This window comes from Lepidochelys kempii, chromosome 3 (genome assembly GCF_965140265.1).
Source record: "Lepidochelys kempii isolate rLepKem1 chromosome 3, rLepKem1.hap2, whole genome shotgun sequence".
NCBI lineage: Eukaryota > Metazoa > Chordata > Testudines > Cheloniidae > Lepidochelys > Lepidochelys kempii.
In genome coordinates this window covers 73,651,008-73,672,346 of record NC_133258.1, presented here as the reverse complement: position 1 = coordinate 73,672,346, position 21,339 = coordinate 73,651,008, and the positions used below count along the sequence as shown (strand labels likewise).

General features: G+C 40.0%; 1 protein-coding gene across 2 annotated transcripts in view; it reads left to right on the top strand.

Moving 5' to 3' along the window:
* The window catches only part of MMS22L (MMS22 like, DNA repair protein), a 151,157-nt gene that overhangs the window by 47,875 nt on the left and 81,943 nt on the right, over positions 1-21,339 (top strand). For both annotated transcript variants that reach the window (XM_073336800.1, XM_073336801.1), the window contains exons 11-14: positions 625-687; positions 9,495-9,614; positions 10,048-10,274; positions 15,328-15,837. In XM_073336800.1, the coding sequence (XP_073192901.1) occupies positions 625-687; positions 9,495-9,614; positions 10,048-10,274; positions 15,328-15,837 (920 nt within the window). The remainder of the gene's footprint in view (positions 1-624; positions 688-9,494; positions 9,615-10,047; positions 10,275-15,327; positions 15,838-21,339) is intronic.

Here is a 21,339-nt window from a genome sequence, read left to right as displayed (position 1 = left end):
CTCTACAATCTTTTGAGCTGTTCTTTGTCTAGGCAACAGATTATACTCTGGACCAAATTGGTACTGACTGACATTTTTTAGCATTAAACAGCTGTTTGACCTAGGTAAAATGAGTTAGTGAAAGATTTGCAAAGAAAGAGAAGAATGAGTCTCCACTTTGCTTCCCTCCTTTCCATTTTAGAGGACTGCTGATCTTTTTGTTACTTTTGAGAAACTGTAATATAGATTTATTACACGTGGAAGCTGTCACTAGGGGGACTGATGTACAAATGGCATAAACATTTTGTTTCTTTACTAATTTTTGGTGACTGTCTGAGAGCTATGCATAGGAATGAAATACAATCTCCTGACAAGGTTAGAGTAACACTTATGCTATAAAGACAGAAAGTAAAGACATATATTTTTTAAATTGTATTTTTGAGAGTGTTAATAGCCTAAAGTTGGGGAAAATATCAATTGCATACATAAATGCAAAGCGACTCTTTTAAACAACTATTGCAAAATGCTTTCAGGAAGTGGAAAATTTCAGGAAATCTCTTGTACTCTTGTTTTCATGTTTTACAATATTATATAATGTCTGCTATAAAAAACAGATATTTAACCTTGATAATCATTCTTTTCCAGAAACAAGTAGAATCCAATTGGAATTTTGTGGAAGAACTGCTGAAAAGGTCCATTGATGCTCAAGTAAGTACGGGGAGGAATAAAGAATAGTGTGGGGTGATTTTTGAGAAACATGCAGCACATGAAGCAAAGTATCCAGCCAACAAGTTTGTCTTTGGAATTTAGTTTCTTTATTTTGATTATATGAACATCCTTGATGTAGCTGAACTAAGACAGTGTACAGTTGGCTTCTTGTTAGAGACTACACTTACTTTAAAGTGGCTGTGCTTGATGTTAAATTGTCAGATAAAGGGAAAAGATAATTATCCTGGAAGTGCATGTGGCTACTTTGACAAGCTATATTCAGAATAAGAGCTGGATACTTAGAAAATGTAAACGGCACACTGAATGTAAGGATATCAAGTTGAGGAGACATGATGGGAGAGATAGTCATTGCATTGAAAATTCAGCTATATCCTCATCACAGCAGGAAGGTGACTTGCCTTGCTGAGCAATTTGTCTTACAGGCTTGAATCAAACTCTTCTGATAAGGTTCTAGTTTCTGAGCACTCATTGTATACCTTATCATTTTTCTTTCTACAGAGCTGTTAATGCATTGCTTCATGGCCCAGAGGTCAGAATTGACCTCCTTTTAAAGAGCTTTTAAATATGCTGTTCACATTTTTTAACATGTTACGTTACAGCTCTGTATATGTCGTCTTAAGTTACATGGTACAAACTGTAATTTCTGTAACGGCAACAGCTACAAAAATAATTGTGTGCATGTAAGACTACCTACATATTAAGCAATAAGAATAAATCTGCTGATTATTTCCCTTTTGATTCCAGTTGAGAGAAAAAAAGTTGAAATATGATATGGTTGAAAGAGGAAGATGGTTTTTCATTAGGGCCTTCTCTACACTATGGTTGAAGCCATAATAAGGGGCGAAGTGTTTCTCACAATACAGTTGTTGCTGGCACAGCTCTAATGTAGTTCTCTTGACCATTGGAAAAAAAAAAAGAGAAATATATTTTAATGGTGCTAGAAATTATGCTGTAGACTATAATCAGGCAGTGCTGCAAAGTTTTGCTTGAACAACTCTCAGAGGGAGGGGGAAAAGCAATGGACTACATTGCTTAGGGAAGGCAGGGTATCAACAACCATGCTTGTATTTAAAAACAGTTACTATTAGCACAGTTTCAGCAATGTTGGAGAGAGGTCCTAGATTATGGTAACATGGCTGCTGAATGAAGACCAATCTCATCTAAGAGGAATCTATTTTTTTTTTTTTTTGTTAATGATGTCCTCCTGTGAAAATCTATTAGAGCTGTACCTTTGTTTTAAAATCTGTCCAAGACATGTGTGCAGTGTGCGAGTATACTGTCTGGATTTTGTTTAAACACTTTAATATGTAAATATAGTCAATACAAAAAGGGGTCAGATGTTGTAAAAATTGACTTTCACATTGACAAAGGAAATATATCTTCAAACCTTAATTTAAACTGCAAACTGTATTTTAATTCATGTTAGTATCTGCGGTTTTAATCTGTAATCCTGCTAGCTATGAGACAGTTATGTTCATGTACCTGTTTTTGTTTAGAAAAGTCATTTTGGCAGAATACTAGACTAACTATCTCTCATTTTCATAGTTTATTGACTATTTCAAAGTGTGCGTAACTGCATCTATATCCAGGGTGTAGTACAATATGTACATTACAGATGTATCAAGGACTTCAGAATACTGTGAGAGAAACTAGAGAAATCTGTGATGGGAATTAGATGCTTAACATTTGGTATTACCTTATTAACCATTTTCCTGTTCTCTGTCTTTTTATACCAACATTTTTGAAGGCAAACAAGACAATGCTAGTTTTATTAACATCTTGTACAAAATGTTCTTATTCTGTTGGATTATTTTCTATTTAAGTGGTTCATTACTTAATATTAAATGACTGCTAGCTTTGTGTAGAAAATACTGCTATGGGATTGCTCAATATTGTGTGTGTGGAAACAGTAAAAAAACGAAAACAATAAAAATAATACCTAGGAAGGAGGTTTTTTCACCAACAGACTCTGTGACATGTATGTCTTCACTGTTGCTGTCCTAGGCTTCCTACGGCCACTTTGCTTTTACCTTTTGAGTTATCCTCTGATATATTTAAAATAACCGTCAAAAGGACGAGATAATGTAAGAGTGGGAAGGAGAGAAGTGCAGCAGGATGGCAGATCAAGCAGAATCAAATGGAGGAACAGGCAAAGCTATGTGTAGTAGTAAAAGCCAATACATGACTGAAGGCTGGATAGTGCTATTGGGATTAACTGCTCAGGCCTGGCCTCAAATTATTCCACTTTGTTGGTGTAACACTGCCTGGGGGGGAACAAGAGTTGTGAGGCACCTCAACTTTAGCATGAGGAAGCCTGTCTGCCTGACGTGGGTCAGCTTCCGACTCTACCAGCCACTGGCAACCAATGTTCCCTCTAATTTTTGACAGGCCATGTGCACAAAAAATTTCTTCTGTGCAAATTTTTGTGCGCATGGCGTTTTGGATCCGTGTGCGCGCACAGCTTAGAGGGAACAGTACTGGCAACGCAAGGACTCCGCTCTAGGCTCCACGAGCCCCTGCAGGTTAGGGATTGGCGCACCACAGTCCTCAACTCTTCTGCATGTCTCTGTGTCCAGCCCCTGGTCTAGTGGGCGCTTGCACTATTCACAGATTTGCTGCTTCTGAAGAAACAGTAAAGCCCAGTTCTGCCTCAGATTGTCTCTCTACTTAACACACAGCACTTAGATGTACTAGGGTTCCCTGTAAACATAAGTTATATTTAACAAAGCATAGAGCTTCAAGTAATAGCAGGTAGATGTATTGGAACAAATGGTTACATATGAAATAAAATCATAGCATGCATTCTAGAGCCTGGACTTAATTAACAAGATATTCTCTTGTCTGTTCGAGTGATGATCACCTGAAGTCCTTGCAGCACTTTACAACCAAGCCAGATATAATCCTCCTTTAATGAGACAGGCAAACGGTTAGCTTGCCTCCGAGGCAAAGGACCCAGTGTGTTCCTTTGCCCTCCAAGATATACAAGTCTTTACTTATCTTCATTCATAAACAAGACACCTCCTTGCTGTTTTGTTTTGTTTCTGTAAATTTTCTCTCTTGTAGCTTAGATAACCTTTTGACTGGCACCTGGCTCAGTATGCAAATAGGTCTGTATTGTGAGGCAGCCAACCAACAAACAACTAGACCATCTGTTACCTCCTGCCTGAAAGGACCATGTGTAAGGCATGTCTCCTCTAGGTAACCTGCCTTAGCTCCAAGGCTTTAAGAATGTAATTTTCAGTATAAATACATAACTTCTTAAATATTATCTGTACATATGTTTCACAATGATTATGATGGCCTGCGGGCTACTGGCTTTTACATGCCACACTATGGTGAGCTATTGTGCATATAACTGACCCAGGAGAGCCCTATAAATCCCGGTGACCCCTACCAAGTGGTCCCTGGATCACGGTTGGTAACCCCTACTGGAGAAAGGAAAAGACATACCCATCCTTCTAAGAGCTCCTGTTGCACCTACAATAGCAGCTGCAAAAAAAAAAAAAATTTAAGAACTTGATAGAGTTGACCCAGTCATCTGTTGGCAGCACAGATATAAGCAGTGATGAGATCCTATTAATGTAGTACATATATCTGGAAGGTTGGACATTATTATTATTTAATATTTATATTACTGCAGGGCTCATATCAGCATGGTTGTCCCCAGGTAGTTAGTGCTGTATTAATGCCAAAGAAGACATACTCCTTACTGTCAAAAGAGTTTATAATCTAAGGAGACCAGTGACATATGAAAGATGGGGGAAGATGTTTAGATAGTACTATCATTTTGATTATATCTGGTGTTGAGCCCCTCATAAATTCTGATTATATCCAGCAGCACAGGAGTTCATATTAAACAAAAAAAGTAATCCTAAATGGAGAGTGCATGATACCCAGTGACATATAAAGTCCAGAGGACTGTTTCATGTTACATTTGAGATAAAATCTACAATGTATATCCTGTAGTAGACGTCTGTTCTAATGTAATATTGGACACTGGGATAATGAAGGTCTGAAATCAAAGATGAGCACAATGTTGTTTTTTTGTTGAATTTGTCTAAAGGATCGTTCGCTTTTTAAGATAGGTCCCAGATATAATCCTATGGGCAAAAATATAGCTCTAAGAATGGACACTTTTAATTTTCTTCTTAAAGTCCTTGGTATAACAAGTCATGCAACTTGGTTGGTGTCTAGAGAAACTAATACCATGGCCTGTTGCGATTCTTGACATTTATATGCAAGATACCCACTTTCACTCTTCTTTAGACAGAGGAGACATTGGAAACTGTTATGGTTGAAGAATCTTAGTTTTCAGATTAGATTTATCTCAAGGTCTTGTTTTATGGAAATTATTGGTTAATGTGTAAAATTATATTAAATGTAAAAACAAAAATTGGGAAGTCTTTAGTTGTAGTATATTCTTATACTTAATAAATTCACAAGTATTTTCCCCAAAATTTTCTATGTTGGGCTCACTGAAGTAGAATGCAAACATTTGTGGCGGATTTCTCATGCTTTCATATATAAATTGTAGTGTGTGTCCTTTTTCCAGATTTACAAATGAAAATCCTGCTTCACCCTTCAATTTATTTTAGAAATATGCTATTTTGTAAAGTTTGAGAGTTTGCCAGGTGACCATGCATCCTATATTCATTGCACTTAGGAAGAGAAGGCAGACAGAATTTGAGTCTATTGCAAATGATTTCTTTGATTGCTCACACTGTTCTGATAAAATGTAGCAAATAATATTTTCCCCCAGGGATGTATTGATTCAGGGAGTTAAGTATGACTTAATGAGTTTTAATCTGCATAGCTACCTTAGCATTACAGGTTGAATGGGGCTGCTCTGAAGCCCAAGAAAAACAACTAGCTACTTGGGCTATGCATTCTATGCAATGCAAGGACTGGCAGTGGGACTGCAATTGGAGGAAATAACTCCATGACCTTTATCTGTGGGATGAGCGGGCATTTCTCTTCTTCCCCAGCAAGATATTTCAAGCCTCAGATTGTAAGGCTGGTCCTGAATTCATAGAATCATAGAAGATTAGGGTTGGAAGAGACCTCAGGAGGTCAACCCCCTGCTCAAATCAGGACCAACCCCAACTAAATCATCCCAGCCAGGGCTATGTCAAGCCGGGCCTTAAAAATCTGTAAGGATGGAGATTCCACCACCTCCCTAGGTAACCCATTCCAGTGCTTCACCACCCTCCTAGTGAAATAGTGTTTCCTAATATTCAACCTAGACCTCACCCACTGCAGCTTGAGACCATTGCTCCTTCTTCTGTCGTCTGCTTCCACAGAAAACAGTCTAGCACCATCCTCTTTTGGAACCCCCCTTCAGGGGGGTACTTTTTTAGTGCTTCTTTTTTTCCCTTCATAGCTCCTTTAATTATTCTTAATATTGCATGAGTTTGGTCACTTAGAAATATGCAGTGGAATCCTTTTGTAGTGACATCGCTACATTTATAGAACAATTTCACTGTAATCTCATAATTACCAGAATTTAAGGCTGGACTTGTCACTGTGTTAAAAACCATTTTGTTTTTTTCTCTGTCTTTACTATGGCCCAAATCTGGGAGGAATCTTGGAAGTGGTAAATGAACAGAATGCTCCCTTTGCAACAGAGCTAGTAGGGATATTGAAACCTCACAGGTCAGGGGATCGCTGCCATCGTGGCAGTGGCAAGCCCCCAATCTTCTCATGCACATGGTTCTTCTGCGGACATGCTGCAGAGAGGGAAGTGCCTCCTGTTTGGAGCAGCAGTAACATATGCTGCAAAATGTAATATTAAGTTATTGGCAATGGAGAGAGTAACAGTCCCTTTAGATTAGCTGTTCCTTGGCTGCTTCTCATCACCAGTAGCTAGGCCACACATCACTTTGTCACATTACTCAGTGGTTTAACTACACTGCTCAGGGGTGTGGATTTTTCACACACCTGACTCACTCAGTTAACTTTACGTAATATTCTAGTGTAGAGCAGGCCTTAACTCTCACAGAATATGCTCCAGGGAGAAAGTCTGGGATATACACCTTAACACACTTAAAACCGCTTTCATCAAACAAGGACACTCCAACGGAAAAGTAGATTGTGTCTTGGAATGGGCTACCCAAATACCCTGAGAGAATCTGTAATTTCATTACAGAAATAAAATCCCCTTTGACCACACATCCTTTGCTGTCACCTCCCACCCGTCCACTGGAACTCATATGGGAATATTCTCAAACAGCTACAACCCATACTTGATGGGAACCCCACCCTGAAAGAAATCTTTCCCGAAGCCCCTCTTCTGGCCTTCAAAGAACCACTCCAGCCTCTCCAAGCTCATCACCAGAAGCAAGCTCCCCACAGACCAACCCACCAGCTCAATGTGACATCAGACCCTGCCACAGCAACAGATGCAAAAACTGCAGACATATCTGCACTGCTACAGTGATCAACACCCTCCACACCTTTCAAGATCATAGATCCTATACATGCTTATTACAAAATGTGGTGTGCACCTCATCCAGTGCACTAATGCCCCATTAACAACAGTGTGGGTGAAGCCAGACAATCACTATGCTCTTGAATGAACTCTCACAGAACAATGAGAAAAGACAAAAACACCATATCACCATATCAGGAACCTATCCTTGCAACAAAGCCCGTTGCCAACTGTGCCCACATATCTATTCAGGGGACACCATCAAAGGGCCTAATAACATCAGCCACGCTATCAGAGGCTCGTTCACCTGCACATCCACCAATGTGATATATGCCATCATGTGCCAGCAATGCCCCTGTGCCATGTACATTGGTCAAACTGGACAGTCTCTACGTAAAAGAATAAATGGACACAAATCAGATGTCAAGAATTATAACATTCATAAACCAGTCGGAGAACACTTCAATCTCTCTGGTCACGCAATCACAGACATGAAGGTCGCTATCTTACAACAAAAAAACTTCAAATCCAGACTCCAGCGAGAAACTGCTGAATTGGAATTCATTTGCAAATTGGATACTATTAATTTAGGCTTAAATAGAGGCTGGGAGTGGCTAAGTCATTATGCAAGGTAACCTATTTCCCCTTGTTTTTTCCTATCTCCCTCCCCCCCCCCCCCCCCGACGTTCTGGTTAAACTTGGATTTATGCTGGAAATGGCCCACCTTGATTATCATGCACATTGTAAGGAGAGTGGTCAGTTTGGATGAGCTATTGCCAGCAGGAGAGTGAGTTTGTGTGTGTGTGGGGGGAGAAAACCTGGATTTGTGCAGGAAATGGCCCACCTTGATTATCATGCACATTGTAGGGAGAGTGATCACTTTGGATGAGCTATTACCAGCAGGAGAGTGAGTTTGTGTGTGTGGTTTTTGGAGGGGGGTGGGGGGTGAGAAAACCTGGATTTGTGCTGGAAATGGCCCTCCTTGATTATCATACACATTTTAAAGAGAGGTTTCAGAGTAACAGCCGTGTTAGTCTGTATTCGCAAAAAGAAAAGGAGGACTTGTGGCACCTTAGAGACTAACCAATTTATTAGAGCATAAGCTTTCGTGAGCTACAGCTCACTTCTTCAGATGCATATCGTGGAAACTGCAGCAGGCTTTATATATTTTAAAGAGAGTGGTCACTTTGGATGGGCTATTACCAGCAGGAGAGTGAGTTTGTGGGGGGGGGCGGGGGGGCGGAGGGTGAGAAAACCTGGATTTGTGCTGGAAATGGCCCAACTTGATGATCACTTTAGATCAGCTATTACCAGCAGGAGAGTGGGGTGGGAGGAGGTATTGTTTCATGGTCTCTGTGTATATAATGTCTTCTGCAGTTTCCACAGTATGCATCCGATGAAGTGAGCTGTAGCTCACGAAAGCTCATGCTCAAATAAATGGGTTAGTCTCTAAGGTGCCACAAGTACTCCTTTTCTTTTTGCGAATACAGACTAACATGGCTGTTACTCTGGAACCATATCACCTGTGGTTGAACACTTTTTTTTTTTTTTTTTCACAAAACAACCATTCTACATCTGACCTCTCAGTTCTCATTCTAAAAAGGAAATCTGCACAACACCTTCAGAAGATAAGCCTGAGAGCTTAAATTCATAACTTTACTAGACACAAAATCTTGGACTCTATAGAGATGTTGTTGCAACAATCTGTAACCCACTAACAACATCCTGGCCCTCTCCCTCTCCCCCCAGCTACCTCCCTTTTTTCTCTCTCCCTTCCTTTCCTCTCTGTGACTGGAGGGGTGTTAACGGGCCACTTCACCTTGAATAGCCCCTTGAAATATGTGTTAAGTACTTATGTTAAACAATCTGTTCCACCTTGTTTTTAGCTGTAATACTGTGAGTACATTCCCAGACCTGTTTCACAGTAGCAGCCTTGTTAGTCTGTATTCGCAAAAAGAAAAGGAGCACTTGTGGCACCTTAGAGACTAACCAATTTATTTGACCATAAGCTTTCGTGAGCTACAGCTCACTTCATTGGATGCTGTAGCTCACGAAAGCTTATTCCCAGATCTGAAGATGAGCTCTTTGTAAGCTCCAAAGCACGTCTCTTTCACCAACAGAAGCTAGTCTAATAAAGGATATTACTTCACTCACCTTGTCTCTCTGACAATGCCTGTATTTGTCAAGTATTATTTTCTAGCTCACTGCTCATAATAGTGAATACTTTTACTCAAAAGTATATGACTAGAAATAATATTTATACAATAAGGTTGTCAGCAGTCTGGAAGTCTTGAAGTTATTTGTAATCTAGGTGGGTTTTTTTATTAACAAAATCTTTTCGTTTATTTTTTTTTATAAGGCTGCTGTATTAGAGGAACAGATACGAATGCATCTTCAGTGCTGTTTGACTCTGTGTAGCTTCTGGGGCTTGAATCTACCTACTGTCACCATACTCTGGGAGTATTACAGCAAGAATCTGGTTAGTGAATGTATATGTGAAAAACTAGAGAGTTACAAGTGAGCACCCCTCTATCTGAGAAATTACCTTATGCTCTGAACTGCCTGAAATAGCAGTCACATTTGTGAAAAAGTTCTAATCCATTTTAGCTCAACATGGGTTGAAATGTCCCATAAATTGCTACCATGTAAGAAAAAATATTCTTTTTGAAAATCTGAATTTCTAGATATTGCAAATGTCACGGGGGAAGTTTGGGGATGCGTTAACCTTCATTATCATTTGTGCTCATGCCTGAGAAAAGTGAGATTTCCTAAAGAAGTTCTGTATACAGTAACAGTGTGTTTTGTTCTGGGTGGAAGTAGTGACATGAAGATGCCCTTTTGTTGTTTGTATGAAGGAATTTACATAGTTATTTAGCACTTAATGTTCTTTCCTGCCTTTATTTTTCTTCCAGAATAGTTCCTTCACCATTCCATGGCTTGGTCTGAAGGGTCTGGCAAGTGTTAGTAAAACTCCTTTGTCTATGCTCAAATTGGTGAAAAACTGCTGTTCTGACCAGCAGAGCCCTGACCTGTATAAGTCCAGCAACAGTTACCTAATTTTTCTCTGTATTTTGGCACGAATGATGAAAGAAGCAATGGAGAACAATGTAACCCACCCTTGGAAACAAATTAAAGGAAGGTATGGTAATCTTTTAATTTGGTATGTACCGTATACCAGTGGTTCTAATAAAAAAGGAGTACTTGTGGCACCTTAGAGACTAACCAATTTATTTGAGCATAAGCTTTCATGAGCTACAGCTCACTTCATCGGATGCATACTGTGGAGTGAGCTGTAGCTCACGAAAGCTTATGCTCAAATAAATTGGTTAGTCTCTAAGGTGCCACAAGTACTCCTTTTCTTTTTGCGAATACAGACTAACACGGCTGTTACTCTGAAACCAGTGGTTCTAATAATATCCTTTTTTTCTCTTTTTTTTCATAGCCATTTCAACTTTTCCACTTTTTAAGTTTTCTTTTTTGTGAGGTTTTAGTTTTGTTACTTTGTGAGTTTTGAAATATGGCAATAACCATAACGTAATAATTAGGTTGTGTGAAAACACATGAAAAATAGTTAACTGAAACATTAGTTTTTCTAATTTAATATACGTGTGTGTGAACTTGCAAATCTTGTATTTTAAGAAGAACGACAACTTCTGCTGATCAGTGAATGTACTGTAACTTTTCAGATGACTTGCATTTACAATGGTTTAACCTGTAAACAAGTAGTTTTTCACTTCAGACCACAACTAAATTGATTAGTATTGTTATTGGGTGTAGCTAACTATTAGATTAAGTTCTGGGTGTTTATGCAATATCTTTATTAAGATTTTACTGGAATACAGTACATTTATTACCAGAAAGGAAAGTTACCTTGTTTATTACAATACAAAGCTATACATATCACATTTCTGTGTTTCTCTTGTTATATTCAAAAAAGTTTAGGGGTTTTAAAAAATGCTCCCATGACCAAGTTTGCTGAATCAATGTCTTGTTTTATTTAATGACAGGTTTCAGAGTAACAGCCATGTTAGTCTGTATTCGCAAAAAGAAAAGGAGTACTTGTGGCACCTTAGAGACTAACCAATTTATTAGAGCATAAGCTTTCGTGAGCTACAGCTCACTTCATCAGATGCATATCGTGGAAACTGCAGCAGACTTTATATATACACAGAGAATATGAAACAATACCTCCTCCCACCCCACTGTCCTGCTGGTAATAGCTTATCTAAAGTGATCATCAGGTGGGCCATTTCCAGCACAAATCCAGGTTTTCTCACCCTCCACCCCCCCACACAAATTCACTGTCCTGCTGGTGATAGCCCATCCAAAGTGACAACTCTTTACACAATGTGCATGACAATCAAGTTGGGCTATTTCTCTTCAAGAAGGTCGCTATCTTAAAACAAAAAAACTTCAAATCCAGACTCCAGCGAGAAACTGCTGAATTGGAATTCATTTGCAAATTGGATACTATTAATTTAGGCTTAAATAGAGACTGGGAGTGGCTAAGTCATTATGCAAGGTAGCCTGTTTCCTCTTGTTTTTTCCTACCCCCCCGCCCCCGATGTTCTGGTTTAACTTGGATTTAAACTTGAAGAGTGGTCAGTTTGGATGAGCTATTACCAGCAGGAGAGTGAGTTTGTGTGTGTATGGGGGTGGGGGGGATGTGAGAAAACCTGGATTTGTGCAGGAAATAGCCCAACTTGATTGTCATGCACATTGTGTAAAGAAAAGGAGGACTTGTGGCACCTTAGAGACTAACCAATTTATTAGAGCATAAGCTTTCGTGAGCTACAGCTCACTTCCTCAGATGCATATCGTGGAAACTGCAGCAGGCTTTATATATACACAGAGAATATGAAACAATACCTATTCCCACCCCACTGTCCTGCTGGTAATAGCTTATCTAAAGTGATTTCCAGCACAAATCCAGGTTTTCTCACCCTCCACCCCCCCACACAAATTCACTCTCCTGCTGGTGATAGCCCATCCAAAGTGACAACTCTTTACACAATGTGCATGACAATCAAGCTGGGCTATTTCCTGCATAAATCCAGGTTCTCACATCCCCCCCACCCCCATACACACACAAACTCACTCTCCTGCTGGTAATAGCTCATCCAAACTGACCACTCTTCAAGTTAAAATCCAAGTTAAACCAGAACATCTGGGGGGGGGGGTAGGAAAAAACAAGAGGAAACAGGCTACCTTGCATAATGACTTAGCCACTCCAAGTCTCTATTTAAGCCTAAATTAATAGTATCCAATTTGCAAATGAATTCCAATTCAGCAGTTTCTCGCTGGAGTCTGGATTTGAAGTTTTTTTGTTTTAAGATAGCGACCTTCATGTCTGTGATCGCGTGACCAGAGAGATTGAAGTGTTCTCCGACTGGTTTATGAATGTTATAATTCTTGACATCTGATTTGTGTCCATTTATTCTTTTACGTAGAGACTGTCCAGTTTGACCAATGTACATGGCAGAGGGGCATTGCTGGCACATGATGGCATATATCACATTGGTGGATGTGCAGGTGAACGAGCCTCTGATAGTGTGGCTGATGTTATTAGGCCCTGTGATGGTGTCCCCTGAATAGATATGTGGGCACAGTTGGCAACGGGCTTTGTTGCAAGGATAAGTTCCTGGGTTAGTGGTTCTGTTGTGTGGTATGTGGTTGTTGGTGAGTATTTGCTTCAGGTTGCGGGGCTGTCTGTAGGCAAGGACTGGCCTGTCTCCCAAGATTTGTGAGAGTGTTGGGTCATCCTTTAGGATAGGTTGTAGATCCTTAATAATGCGTTGGAGGGGTTTTAGTTGGGGGCTGAAGGTGACGGCTAGTGGCGTTCTGTTATTTTCTTTGTTAGGCCTGTCCTGTAGTAGGTAACTTCTGGGAACTCTTCTGGCTCTATCAATCTATCAATCAGGAAATAGCCCAGCTTGATTGTCATGCACATTGTGTAAAGAGTTGTCACTTTGGATGGGCTATCACCAGCAGGAGAGTGAATTTGTGTGGGGGGGTGGAGGGTGAGAAAACCTGGATTTGTGCTGGAAATCACTTTAGATAAGCTATTACCAGCAGGACAGTGGGGTGGGAATAGGTATTGTTTCATATTCTCTGTGTATATATAAAGCCTGCTGCAGTTTCCACGATATGCATCTGAGGAAGTGAGCTGTAGCTCACGAAAGCTTATGCTCTAATAAATTGGTTAGTCTCTAAGGTGCCACAAGTCCTCCTTTTCTTTTTGCGAATACAGACTAACACGGCTGTTACTCTGAAACCTGTCATTGTGTAAAGAGTTGTCACTTTGGATGGGCTATCACCAGCAGGAGAGTGAATTTGTGTGGGGGGGTGGAGGGTGAGAAAACCTGGATTTGTGCTGGAAATGGCCCACCTGATGATCACTTTAGATAAGCTATTACCAGCAGGACAGTGGGGTGGGAGGAGGTATTGTTTCATATTCTCTGTGTATATATAAAGTCTGCTGCAGTTTCCACGATATGCATCTGATGAAGTGAGCTGTAGCTCACGAAAGCTTATGCTCTAATAAATTGGTTAGTCTCTAAGGTGCCACAAGTACTCCTTTTCTTTTTGTTTTATTTAGTAATTTTAATTAACCAATTTGTTTTATTGAAATGAAATTATACTTAATATTTCTCTTATTTTAACTTGCTTTTTTAATTCCTTAATTTAAGAGGGGGAAAATTATTGATAATCAACATCATGTGCAAGTCTGCTCAACCAGCATTCATCATTCCAACCTTGAATAAGTCAATTATACAAGTTACAAAATTTTAACAGCCTACAGCTATGATTTTGGGATGAACTCTGCTTTCGGCAGCTAACTAAGCATTAACTGGTGCATGAAAAACATAAATGCCTGTCAGTAGTAATTAACTACTAAACAACATTAATGGGATTTGCTATAATTTTTGGTGGCTAGATTTTAAAACCTCAACACCATTTCTAACTATTTTTCCAGGTGAAAGGATAGGCAGAAGTTAGTGTTTATGGGGGTTAACTATTGTGTGTAGAACTGGTCATAAATGGAGGGTGAAGAGTATACCATATTTTTTAACCACACACCGTAAAAATTTGGACAAACCATGCTGAGTCCTTTGTTCCCTCATATCTTAAGAAAAATATGGTAAAATTTCTTTAGAGTTCAGTCTAGCAGTCTCCATGTTAAAGGGCACCTATGCGAAAGCTTGGGGATTCTTGACATACATTAAGAATACATAAATACAGGATATGCAAAGTAACAGCACTTCTTCTTGCTACTTTGCCACATATTATGTGACCAATGTATCCTAAAGCCCCCCATCACACTTTCCCACTAAATAGAAATTGCACTCTCCAGTGCCTCTGCCCTCTGTCAGTGTCCTCTCAAACAGGAAGGGCATTGCAGTCTACACAAATGAGTGTGTTTGGGTCATTCCAGACTTTTGGGAAGAGGGGGCGAGCCCTTTCTGAAGAAGAAGGGTGCCAATAGAGAATGCTGTGACAACAGTCCCTGAACCTTCCCCCGACTCCTTTTATAACAAGGGGGATCAAGCACAAAGGTCTGGTCACAGCTGTGGCGGTGTAGCATAGGAGAAGAGGTATTTTCTCATGTATGGTGGTCTCAAGCCATTGTGGGCTTTTTAAGTCAAAACAAACATCTTAAACTCCACCTGAAAACCAGTCACCATCCAGTGCAGAATCTGGAGCACTAGTAACACATGCTGCAACTGAGAGGCCCCACTGAATATGCAGGTTGATGGCTCTGTACCAGCTTAAGTTGATGGTGTTTTGTTCAGTTCTGAAAGGGGGAAAGGTATGAAGGAAACCATCTGAGCCAAAGCATTGTTCCAGTAGTACTGACTAATCTCCTAATCTTTCTGCTAGAGGTGAGGTGCTTGCATCAACAGTAGTTGACATGGGGAGAAAGGTTAGGTTTCACCATGGGTTGGAAATCCTTTGGCATGCACCCTGGATTGGGAAAAAGAAGGGAAGGAATTAGCTTGTTTCAGTAGCAAACAGATTAAAAGGTTGCGGGAGAGAAGAAAAAATTTAAAATGGAGAAGAATTGCTTACAGTAAGTGTGTGGAGCTAGAGTAAAGGTGTAAAATGGGACTAATACAGCTCTTCAAGGAGATGGAAAGACACATACTTTAACATAATTTAAACTTTTTTGTGTTGTTTTTTTTAATATGTAGAATTTATTCCAAGTTCCATCAGAAAAGAATGCGAGAGCTGACAGAGGTGGGGCTGCAGAACTTCTTTAATCTTTTCCTTGTGTTAGCGGCTGTTGCAGAGACAGAGGACATTGCAAGTCGGGTGTTGGATCTCCTGGATTTTCTCAGCCCAACCTCCATCAGCACTGCTCAGAGAGCTCTCATTTGGAAAGGCTACTTTGCCTTCCTTTTGATGTACATTGAGAAGAACATGGACATCAGCGTTCTAGCTAAGAAACTTTCACATGCTTTCTGTGAAAAGGCAAAGGAGTTTTTGGTAACCAAGAATGACCACACACACAAACAAAATCTATGGACACCACTCTCCACTTACATTGATGGTGTCCAGGAAGTGTTCGAGACCAGCTGCTACTTGAACCTTTCCCAGGAAAAGTTGTTGAACGATGGATTTAGTATGCTGCTCCCGGCTTGTCGAGGAATTGAACTCACCATGGTCCTAAACTTCTTGCAGGTGGTTCTGTCCAGACTCAAGTAAGTTATTCAGATAAATCATGAACACAGACTGGTATCTTGCTTTGTGTTTGTCACTAAATTGTAGTCGTTGAACCAATAAGAGGTGACGCCATTTTAGATTTGGTATTGGTGAGTAGTGAGGACCTCATAGAAGAACTGGTGGTAAGGAACAACCTTGGTTCACGTGATCATGCTAATTCAGTTTAAACTAAATGGAAGGATAATCAAAAATAGATCTTCAACTAGGGTCCTTGATTTCTAAAGGACTAACTTAAAAAAATTAAGTGAATTAGTTAGGGAAGTGGACTGGGCCAAAGAACTCAAGGATCTGAATGTGAAGGATGCTTGGAATTACTTTAAGTCAAAGTTACAGAAACTATCTGAAGGTTGCATCCCAGGCCAGGGGAAAAAATTCGTAGGGAAGGGTTACAGACCAACCTGGAGAGCAAGCATCTCAACTAGGTGATTAAGAGAAAGCAGAAAGCCAACAAGGAATGAAAGATGGGATAGATCTGCAAGGAAATCTACCTCTTGGAGGTCAGAAGGTGTAAGGATAAAGTGAGAACTGTCAGAAGTCAAGCAGAGTTGGACCTTGCAAAGAGAATTTCTATAGGGAAAAGTTGTATAGTCATATAAACAAAAAGAAAACAAGGAAAGAAGAAGTGGGACCACTAACTACCGAGGGTGGGGTAGAGTTTAAAGGTAATCTAGGCATGGCCTAACCCCTAAACAAATACTTTACCTCCATTTTTAATTAGGCTAATGAAGAGCTTAGAGGTAGTGGCAGAGTGGCTAATGGGAATGAGGATATGGAGGTAAAAATGACCACATCTGAGGTGAAGGTCAAACTCAAACAGCTTAATGGGACTAAATTGGGAGGTCCAGATAATCTCCATCCAAGAATATTAAAGGTACTGGCACATGAAATTGCAAGCTCAATAGCAAGGATTTTTAATGAATCTGTAAACTCGGAGGCTGTACTCTATGACCTGGAGAATTGCTAATATAGTTCCTATTTTTAAGGAATGGGAAAAAAGGGATCCTGGAGACTACAGGCATGTTAGTTTGACCTCAACTGTATGCGAGGTCTTGGAACAAATTTTGAAAGAGAAAGTAGATAAGGACATAGAGGTGAACAATAATTTGAGATAAAATAAACATGGTTTTACAACAGGTAGATCATGCCAGACCAGCCTGATCTCCTTCTTTGAGAAGACAACTGATTTTTTTAGAGAAAGGAAATGCAGCAGATCTAATCTACCTGGATTTAAGTAAGGTATTTGATACAGTTCCACATGGGAAATTATTAGTTAAACTGGAGAAGATGGGGATTACTATGAGAATTGAAAGGTAGGTAAGGGGAGACTACAATGGGTCATACTGAGAGGTGAACTGTCAGGCTGGAGGGAGGTTACTAATGGAGTTACTCAGGGATTGATCTTGGGACCAATCTTATTTAACATTTTTATTACCAACATTGGCACAAAAAGTTGGGAGTATGCTAATAAAATTTGTGGATGACACAAAGTTTGGTCATATTGCCAAGGAGGACTGGAATATCAATACAAAATGATCTGGATGATCTTGTGAATTGCAGTAATAGGAAATTTAATAGTGCAAAATGCAAGGTCATGCATTTAGGGCCTAACAAAAATTTTTGCTATGAACTGGGAACATATGAGTTGGAAGTGATAAAGGAAGAGAGAGACCTGGGTGTATTTGTTGATAACAGGATGACTATGAGCCACCAATGTGATGCGGCTGTGAAAAAGGCTAATGCAGTCCCAGTAGAGACAGGGAAGTGTTAGTACCATTATACAAGGCACTGGTGAGACCTCATCTGGAATACCTTATGCAGTTCTGGTCTCCCATGTTTAAGAAAGATGAATTTAAACGGTTACAGGTGCTGAGAAGGGCTACTAGGATGATCCAAGGAATAGAAAACCTACTTTATGAGAGTTTTCAGAGTAGCAGCCGTGTTAGTCTGTATTCGCAAAAAGAAAAGGAGTACTTGTGACACCTTAGAGACTAACAAATTTATTTGAGTCTCTAAGGTGCCACAAGTACTCCTTTTCTTTTTACTTTATGAGAGGCGATTCAAAGAGCTTGGCTTGTTTAGCCTGACCTGCAGTTATCCCTACTAATCCATCCCTCCTGGAAGCACTGATAGCTTTCCAAACCGAAAACAGTTTGGAATGGTCAAACTAAAAACCAGAAACTCCCCAGCTGTGGGGAACAATCCTGAGCTGGCAGAGGGGAGGTGGAAAATGTGACCAAAGAGAATTGCTCTCTATAAATACATCAGAGGGATAAATACCAGGGAGGGAGAGGAATTATTTAAGTTAAGCACCAGTGTTAACACAGGAACAAATGGATATAAATGGGCCATCAACAAATTTAGGCTTGAAATTCAGATGAAGGTTTCTAACTATCGGACGAGTGAAATTTTGGAAAAGCCTTTCAAGGGGAGCAGTGGGAGCACAAAACTTAACTGGTTTCAAGACTGAGCTAGATAAGTTTATGGAGGGGATGGTATGATGAGTCTGCCTAAAATGGCATGTAGCTGATCTGCAAATGCTAACAGCAAATATCTCAAATGGCTGGTGATGGGACACTACTTGGGGAGGGCTCCTGATTTACTGCAGAAAATTCTTTCCCATGTGTTTGGCTGGTGGGTCTTGCCCACAGGCTCAGGGGTCTAAGTGATCACCATATTTGGGGTTGGGAAGGAATTTTCCCCCAGGTCAGATTGGCAGAGATCCCTGGGCAGTTTTCGCCTTCCTGTACAGCATGGGGCCTGAGTCACTTGATGGTTTAAATTAGTGTTAATGGTGGATTCTCTGGAACTTGAAGGTTTTAAACCATGATTTGAGGACCTCAGTAACTCAACCAGAGGTTAGGGGTCTGTTACAGGAGTGGGTGGTGAGTTTCTGTGTCCTGCAATGTGCGGGAGGTCATACTAGATGATCATGATGGTCCCTGCTGGCCTTAAAGTCTATGAGTCTATAATGTATTAACTTCTCCATAAAACAGAACAGAACTGAAGAGGTAGCTCTGCAGGATTTTGAATTACATACTAAATTCTGAATTTCAATCCACAAATCTCTCTTTAGAAAATCTTTCTCTGCTGTTTCAATCCTGAGGTGTGAGATCCCAGATATTTTTCTTTGCTATGAATTGATGCCATTGTAGGCCAAATTATTTATTTTCCATTTTCTTGGACAGCATTGTGAGTAAAACTGAATTTCTCTGGCTTTTGACCTCTTTTAAAATTATAACCTCTACTCAGTTAGTAATGTTTAATTATATATTGCACACTCTTCTCTAATTTTCCAGTCATATTTTTTCACCTAGGCATTCATGCAACAGTGCACCAGGTAAGTACCTAGTTAGAAATAAACACAGAAAATGGAGTCAAAAAGTGTCTGATGGAAAGAAGGAAATCCTATTTTATCACTAAATAATCAATTTTGCTTTGATTTATTGGTGTAGTTTCCAACATCCAAATTGCCATTCCTGCAATAAACATTTCTGTCTACTAATTCACTTTGCAGGTAGTCCTTCAGTTTAAAGCCAAAACTGCTTTAGGAGGGCTGAAAAAACATTTCCCCCATAATTCCACTGCAAGCCATAATAAGACAGTTATTGATCTGCCACGCAATGAGACCTGTGAGGTTGAGATCTGTGGAGGAGGGGCAGTGAGAAATGCACATTATGGATAGTGAGAAAAAATTGACCTGCATGTAAGATCTCTGTTTAGCTGGGGTACTTTGTTACTGTCTAGATAGTTTGCCTGCAGCTGTCAATAGCTTATAAATCCAAAGTCAACTGCTTTTCAGGCAGCCTTTTGAAAAAAGATAAAGTGCAGCTGATTTATTAGAAAGGTTTTCTCATTTCTGTTCAGCTGAGCTTATGTACTGGAATACATTAGAGACTTCCAAAATATTGTGTGTATTAACCAAAAGAGAAAACTATCCTCTGTGAGGAAGGTGAACCTCCTTCCCCCACTTTGCCCTGGCCAATCTGGCAATGGGAGAAAATCCTTCCCAGTCCTCGAGAAAGGAGTGGCTATTGCCCCCCAGCGGATCCTGACCAAACCTGGTCTTTCACCATTTCCAAGGCGGGGAAGATAGGTGCTGCTCCACTTGGTCTGGATATGAGAGAGGGCTTTTCCCTCACGCTTTACCCCCCTATGTACTCTCCCCGCCCTTCTAGTCAGGTCACCTGGGGAGATGTGTCCTTTACCTCTTAAAGAGGTATACCCCTTTCCCTGGCTAGCCAGACAACTGCCTCCCTGCTTAAGGTGTGGAATGGTCATTCTTCAAGCAATCTCATTGGAGTACTTGAGGAATAAGGTACTTCTCAACATAAGAAACGGTATCAGTGTCTTGCCCCCAGTCCTCCTGTGCTTCAGTTTCTCCATATGTAAAATGGGGCTGATGATACCTACTTAGCTACTTCACAGAGATGTTGTGAGGCATGCTTCATTAATGTTTGCAGATCATGTTGATATCCTCAGGTGGAAGGTGCAAGAGAAATGTAAAATATTGATGGAGCTTCTCTCCTATGCTTAATGGGTGCCCTAAACATAAATAAGATAGATTAACACCCTTCCATTCATGGGAGGAAAATAACATTAAAAACTAAATGGTAATTACTTAGCCCAGTCTGAATACTATACCACTATATATCTTTGCATCTCTGTGTGCCAAGCAGAGGTTAACCAGATTGATGGTACTCATTCTTGGCTGCATCTCTGGCTTTGAAAAGAATGAAATGACTTGCTGTAGCAATCTCTCCTGTTTTGAAATCCAGGTGGGAATAAGATAGCAGACCTTGCATAAATGTAATTTTTCTGTACACTGTACTGTGTAATAGTTTTATAACTGTATGACAGAGAATTTACAGGTAGGAAGGAAGTGAGATCACTGATTAAAGAGAGAAGCGGCTCCCTCTAGGCTGTTAGGAAATAATAACTTCATATGCCACTTTCTGCTAACCCAAGATGATGGCTCACAGGAGCATTCTTTATTGCTGATTAAGTAGCATTATGAAAATAGTGACTTGATTATGTTAAGCAAATGCTTCACTATTTAAAGCTGAGAATATCAAATAGTTTTAGCAATCCCCTTTAACTTATCTCATTGCATTTCTGGAATCACATTTCTGATTTCCCAATTACTTCTATTTGAGGTTATTGTAAACCTGGCAATCTTTCATTTGTAGAGTGGGGTGTAGCCAAAAGCTGTACTTTACTTATAGCCATTCATGCTGCTGCGGTTAAAGGTCTGTCAGCATTTCCATTCTAAACCTTTATTTTCAAGGGTTTGTATCATCACTATGAAAATTTGCTCGAGGCTAAACCTTGTATACAAGGTCCTGTAAGAGTGCTCATTTTCTTTTTTCCTTAAATAGGAGTTGGAAAGCAGATACTCCTTTTTTGCACTATTGCCTCTAATTTTTTTTTTTTCAATTGAAGCTTTGCAGGCTTTTCCATATTGTGCTGTCCACTAGAAAAGT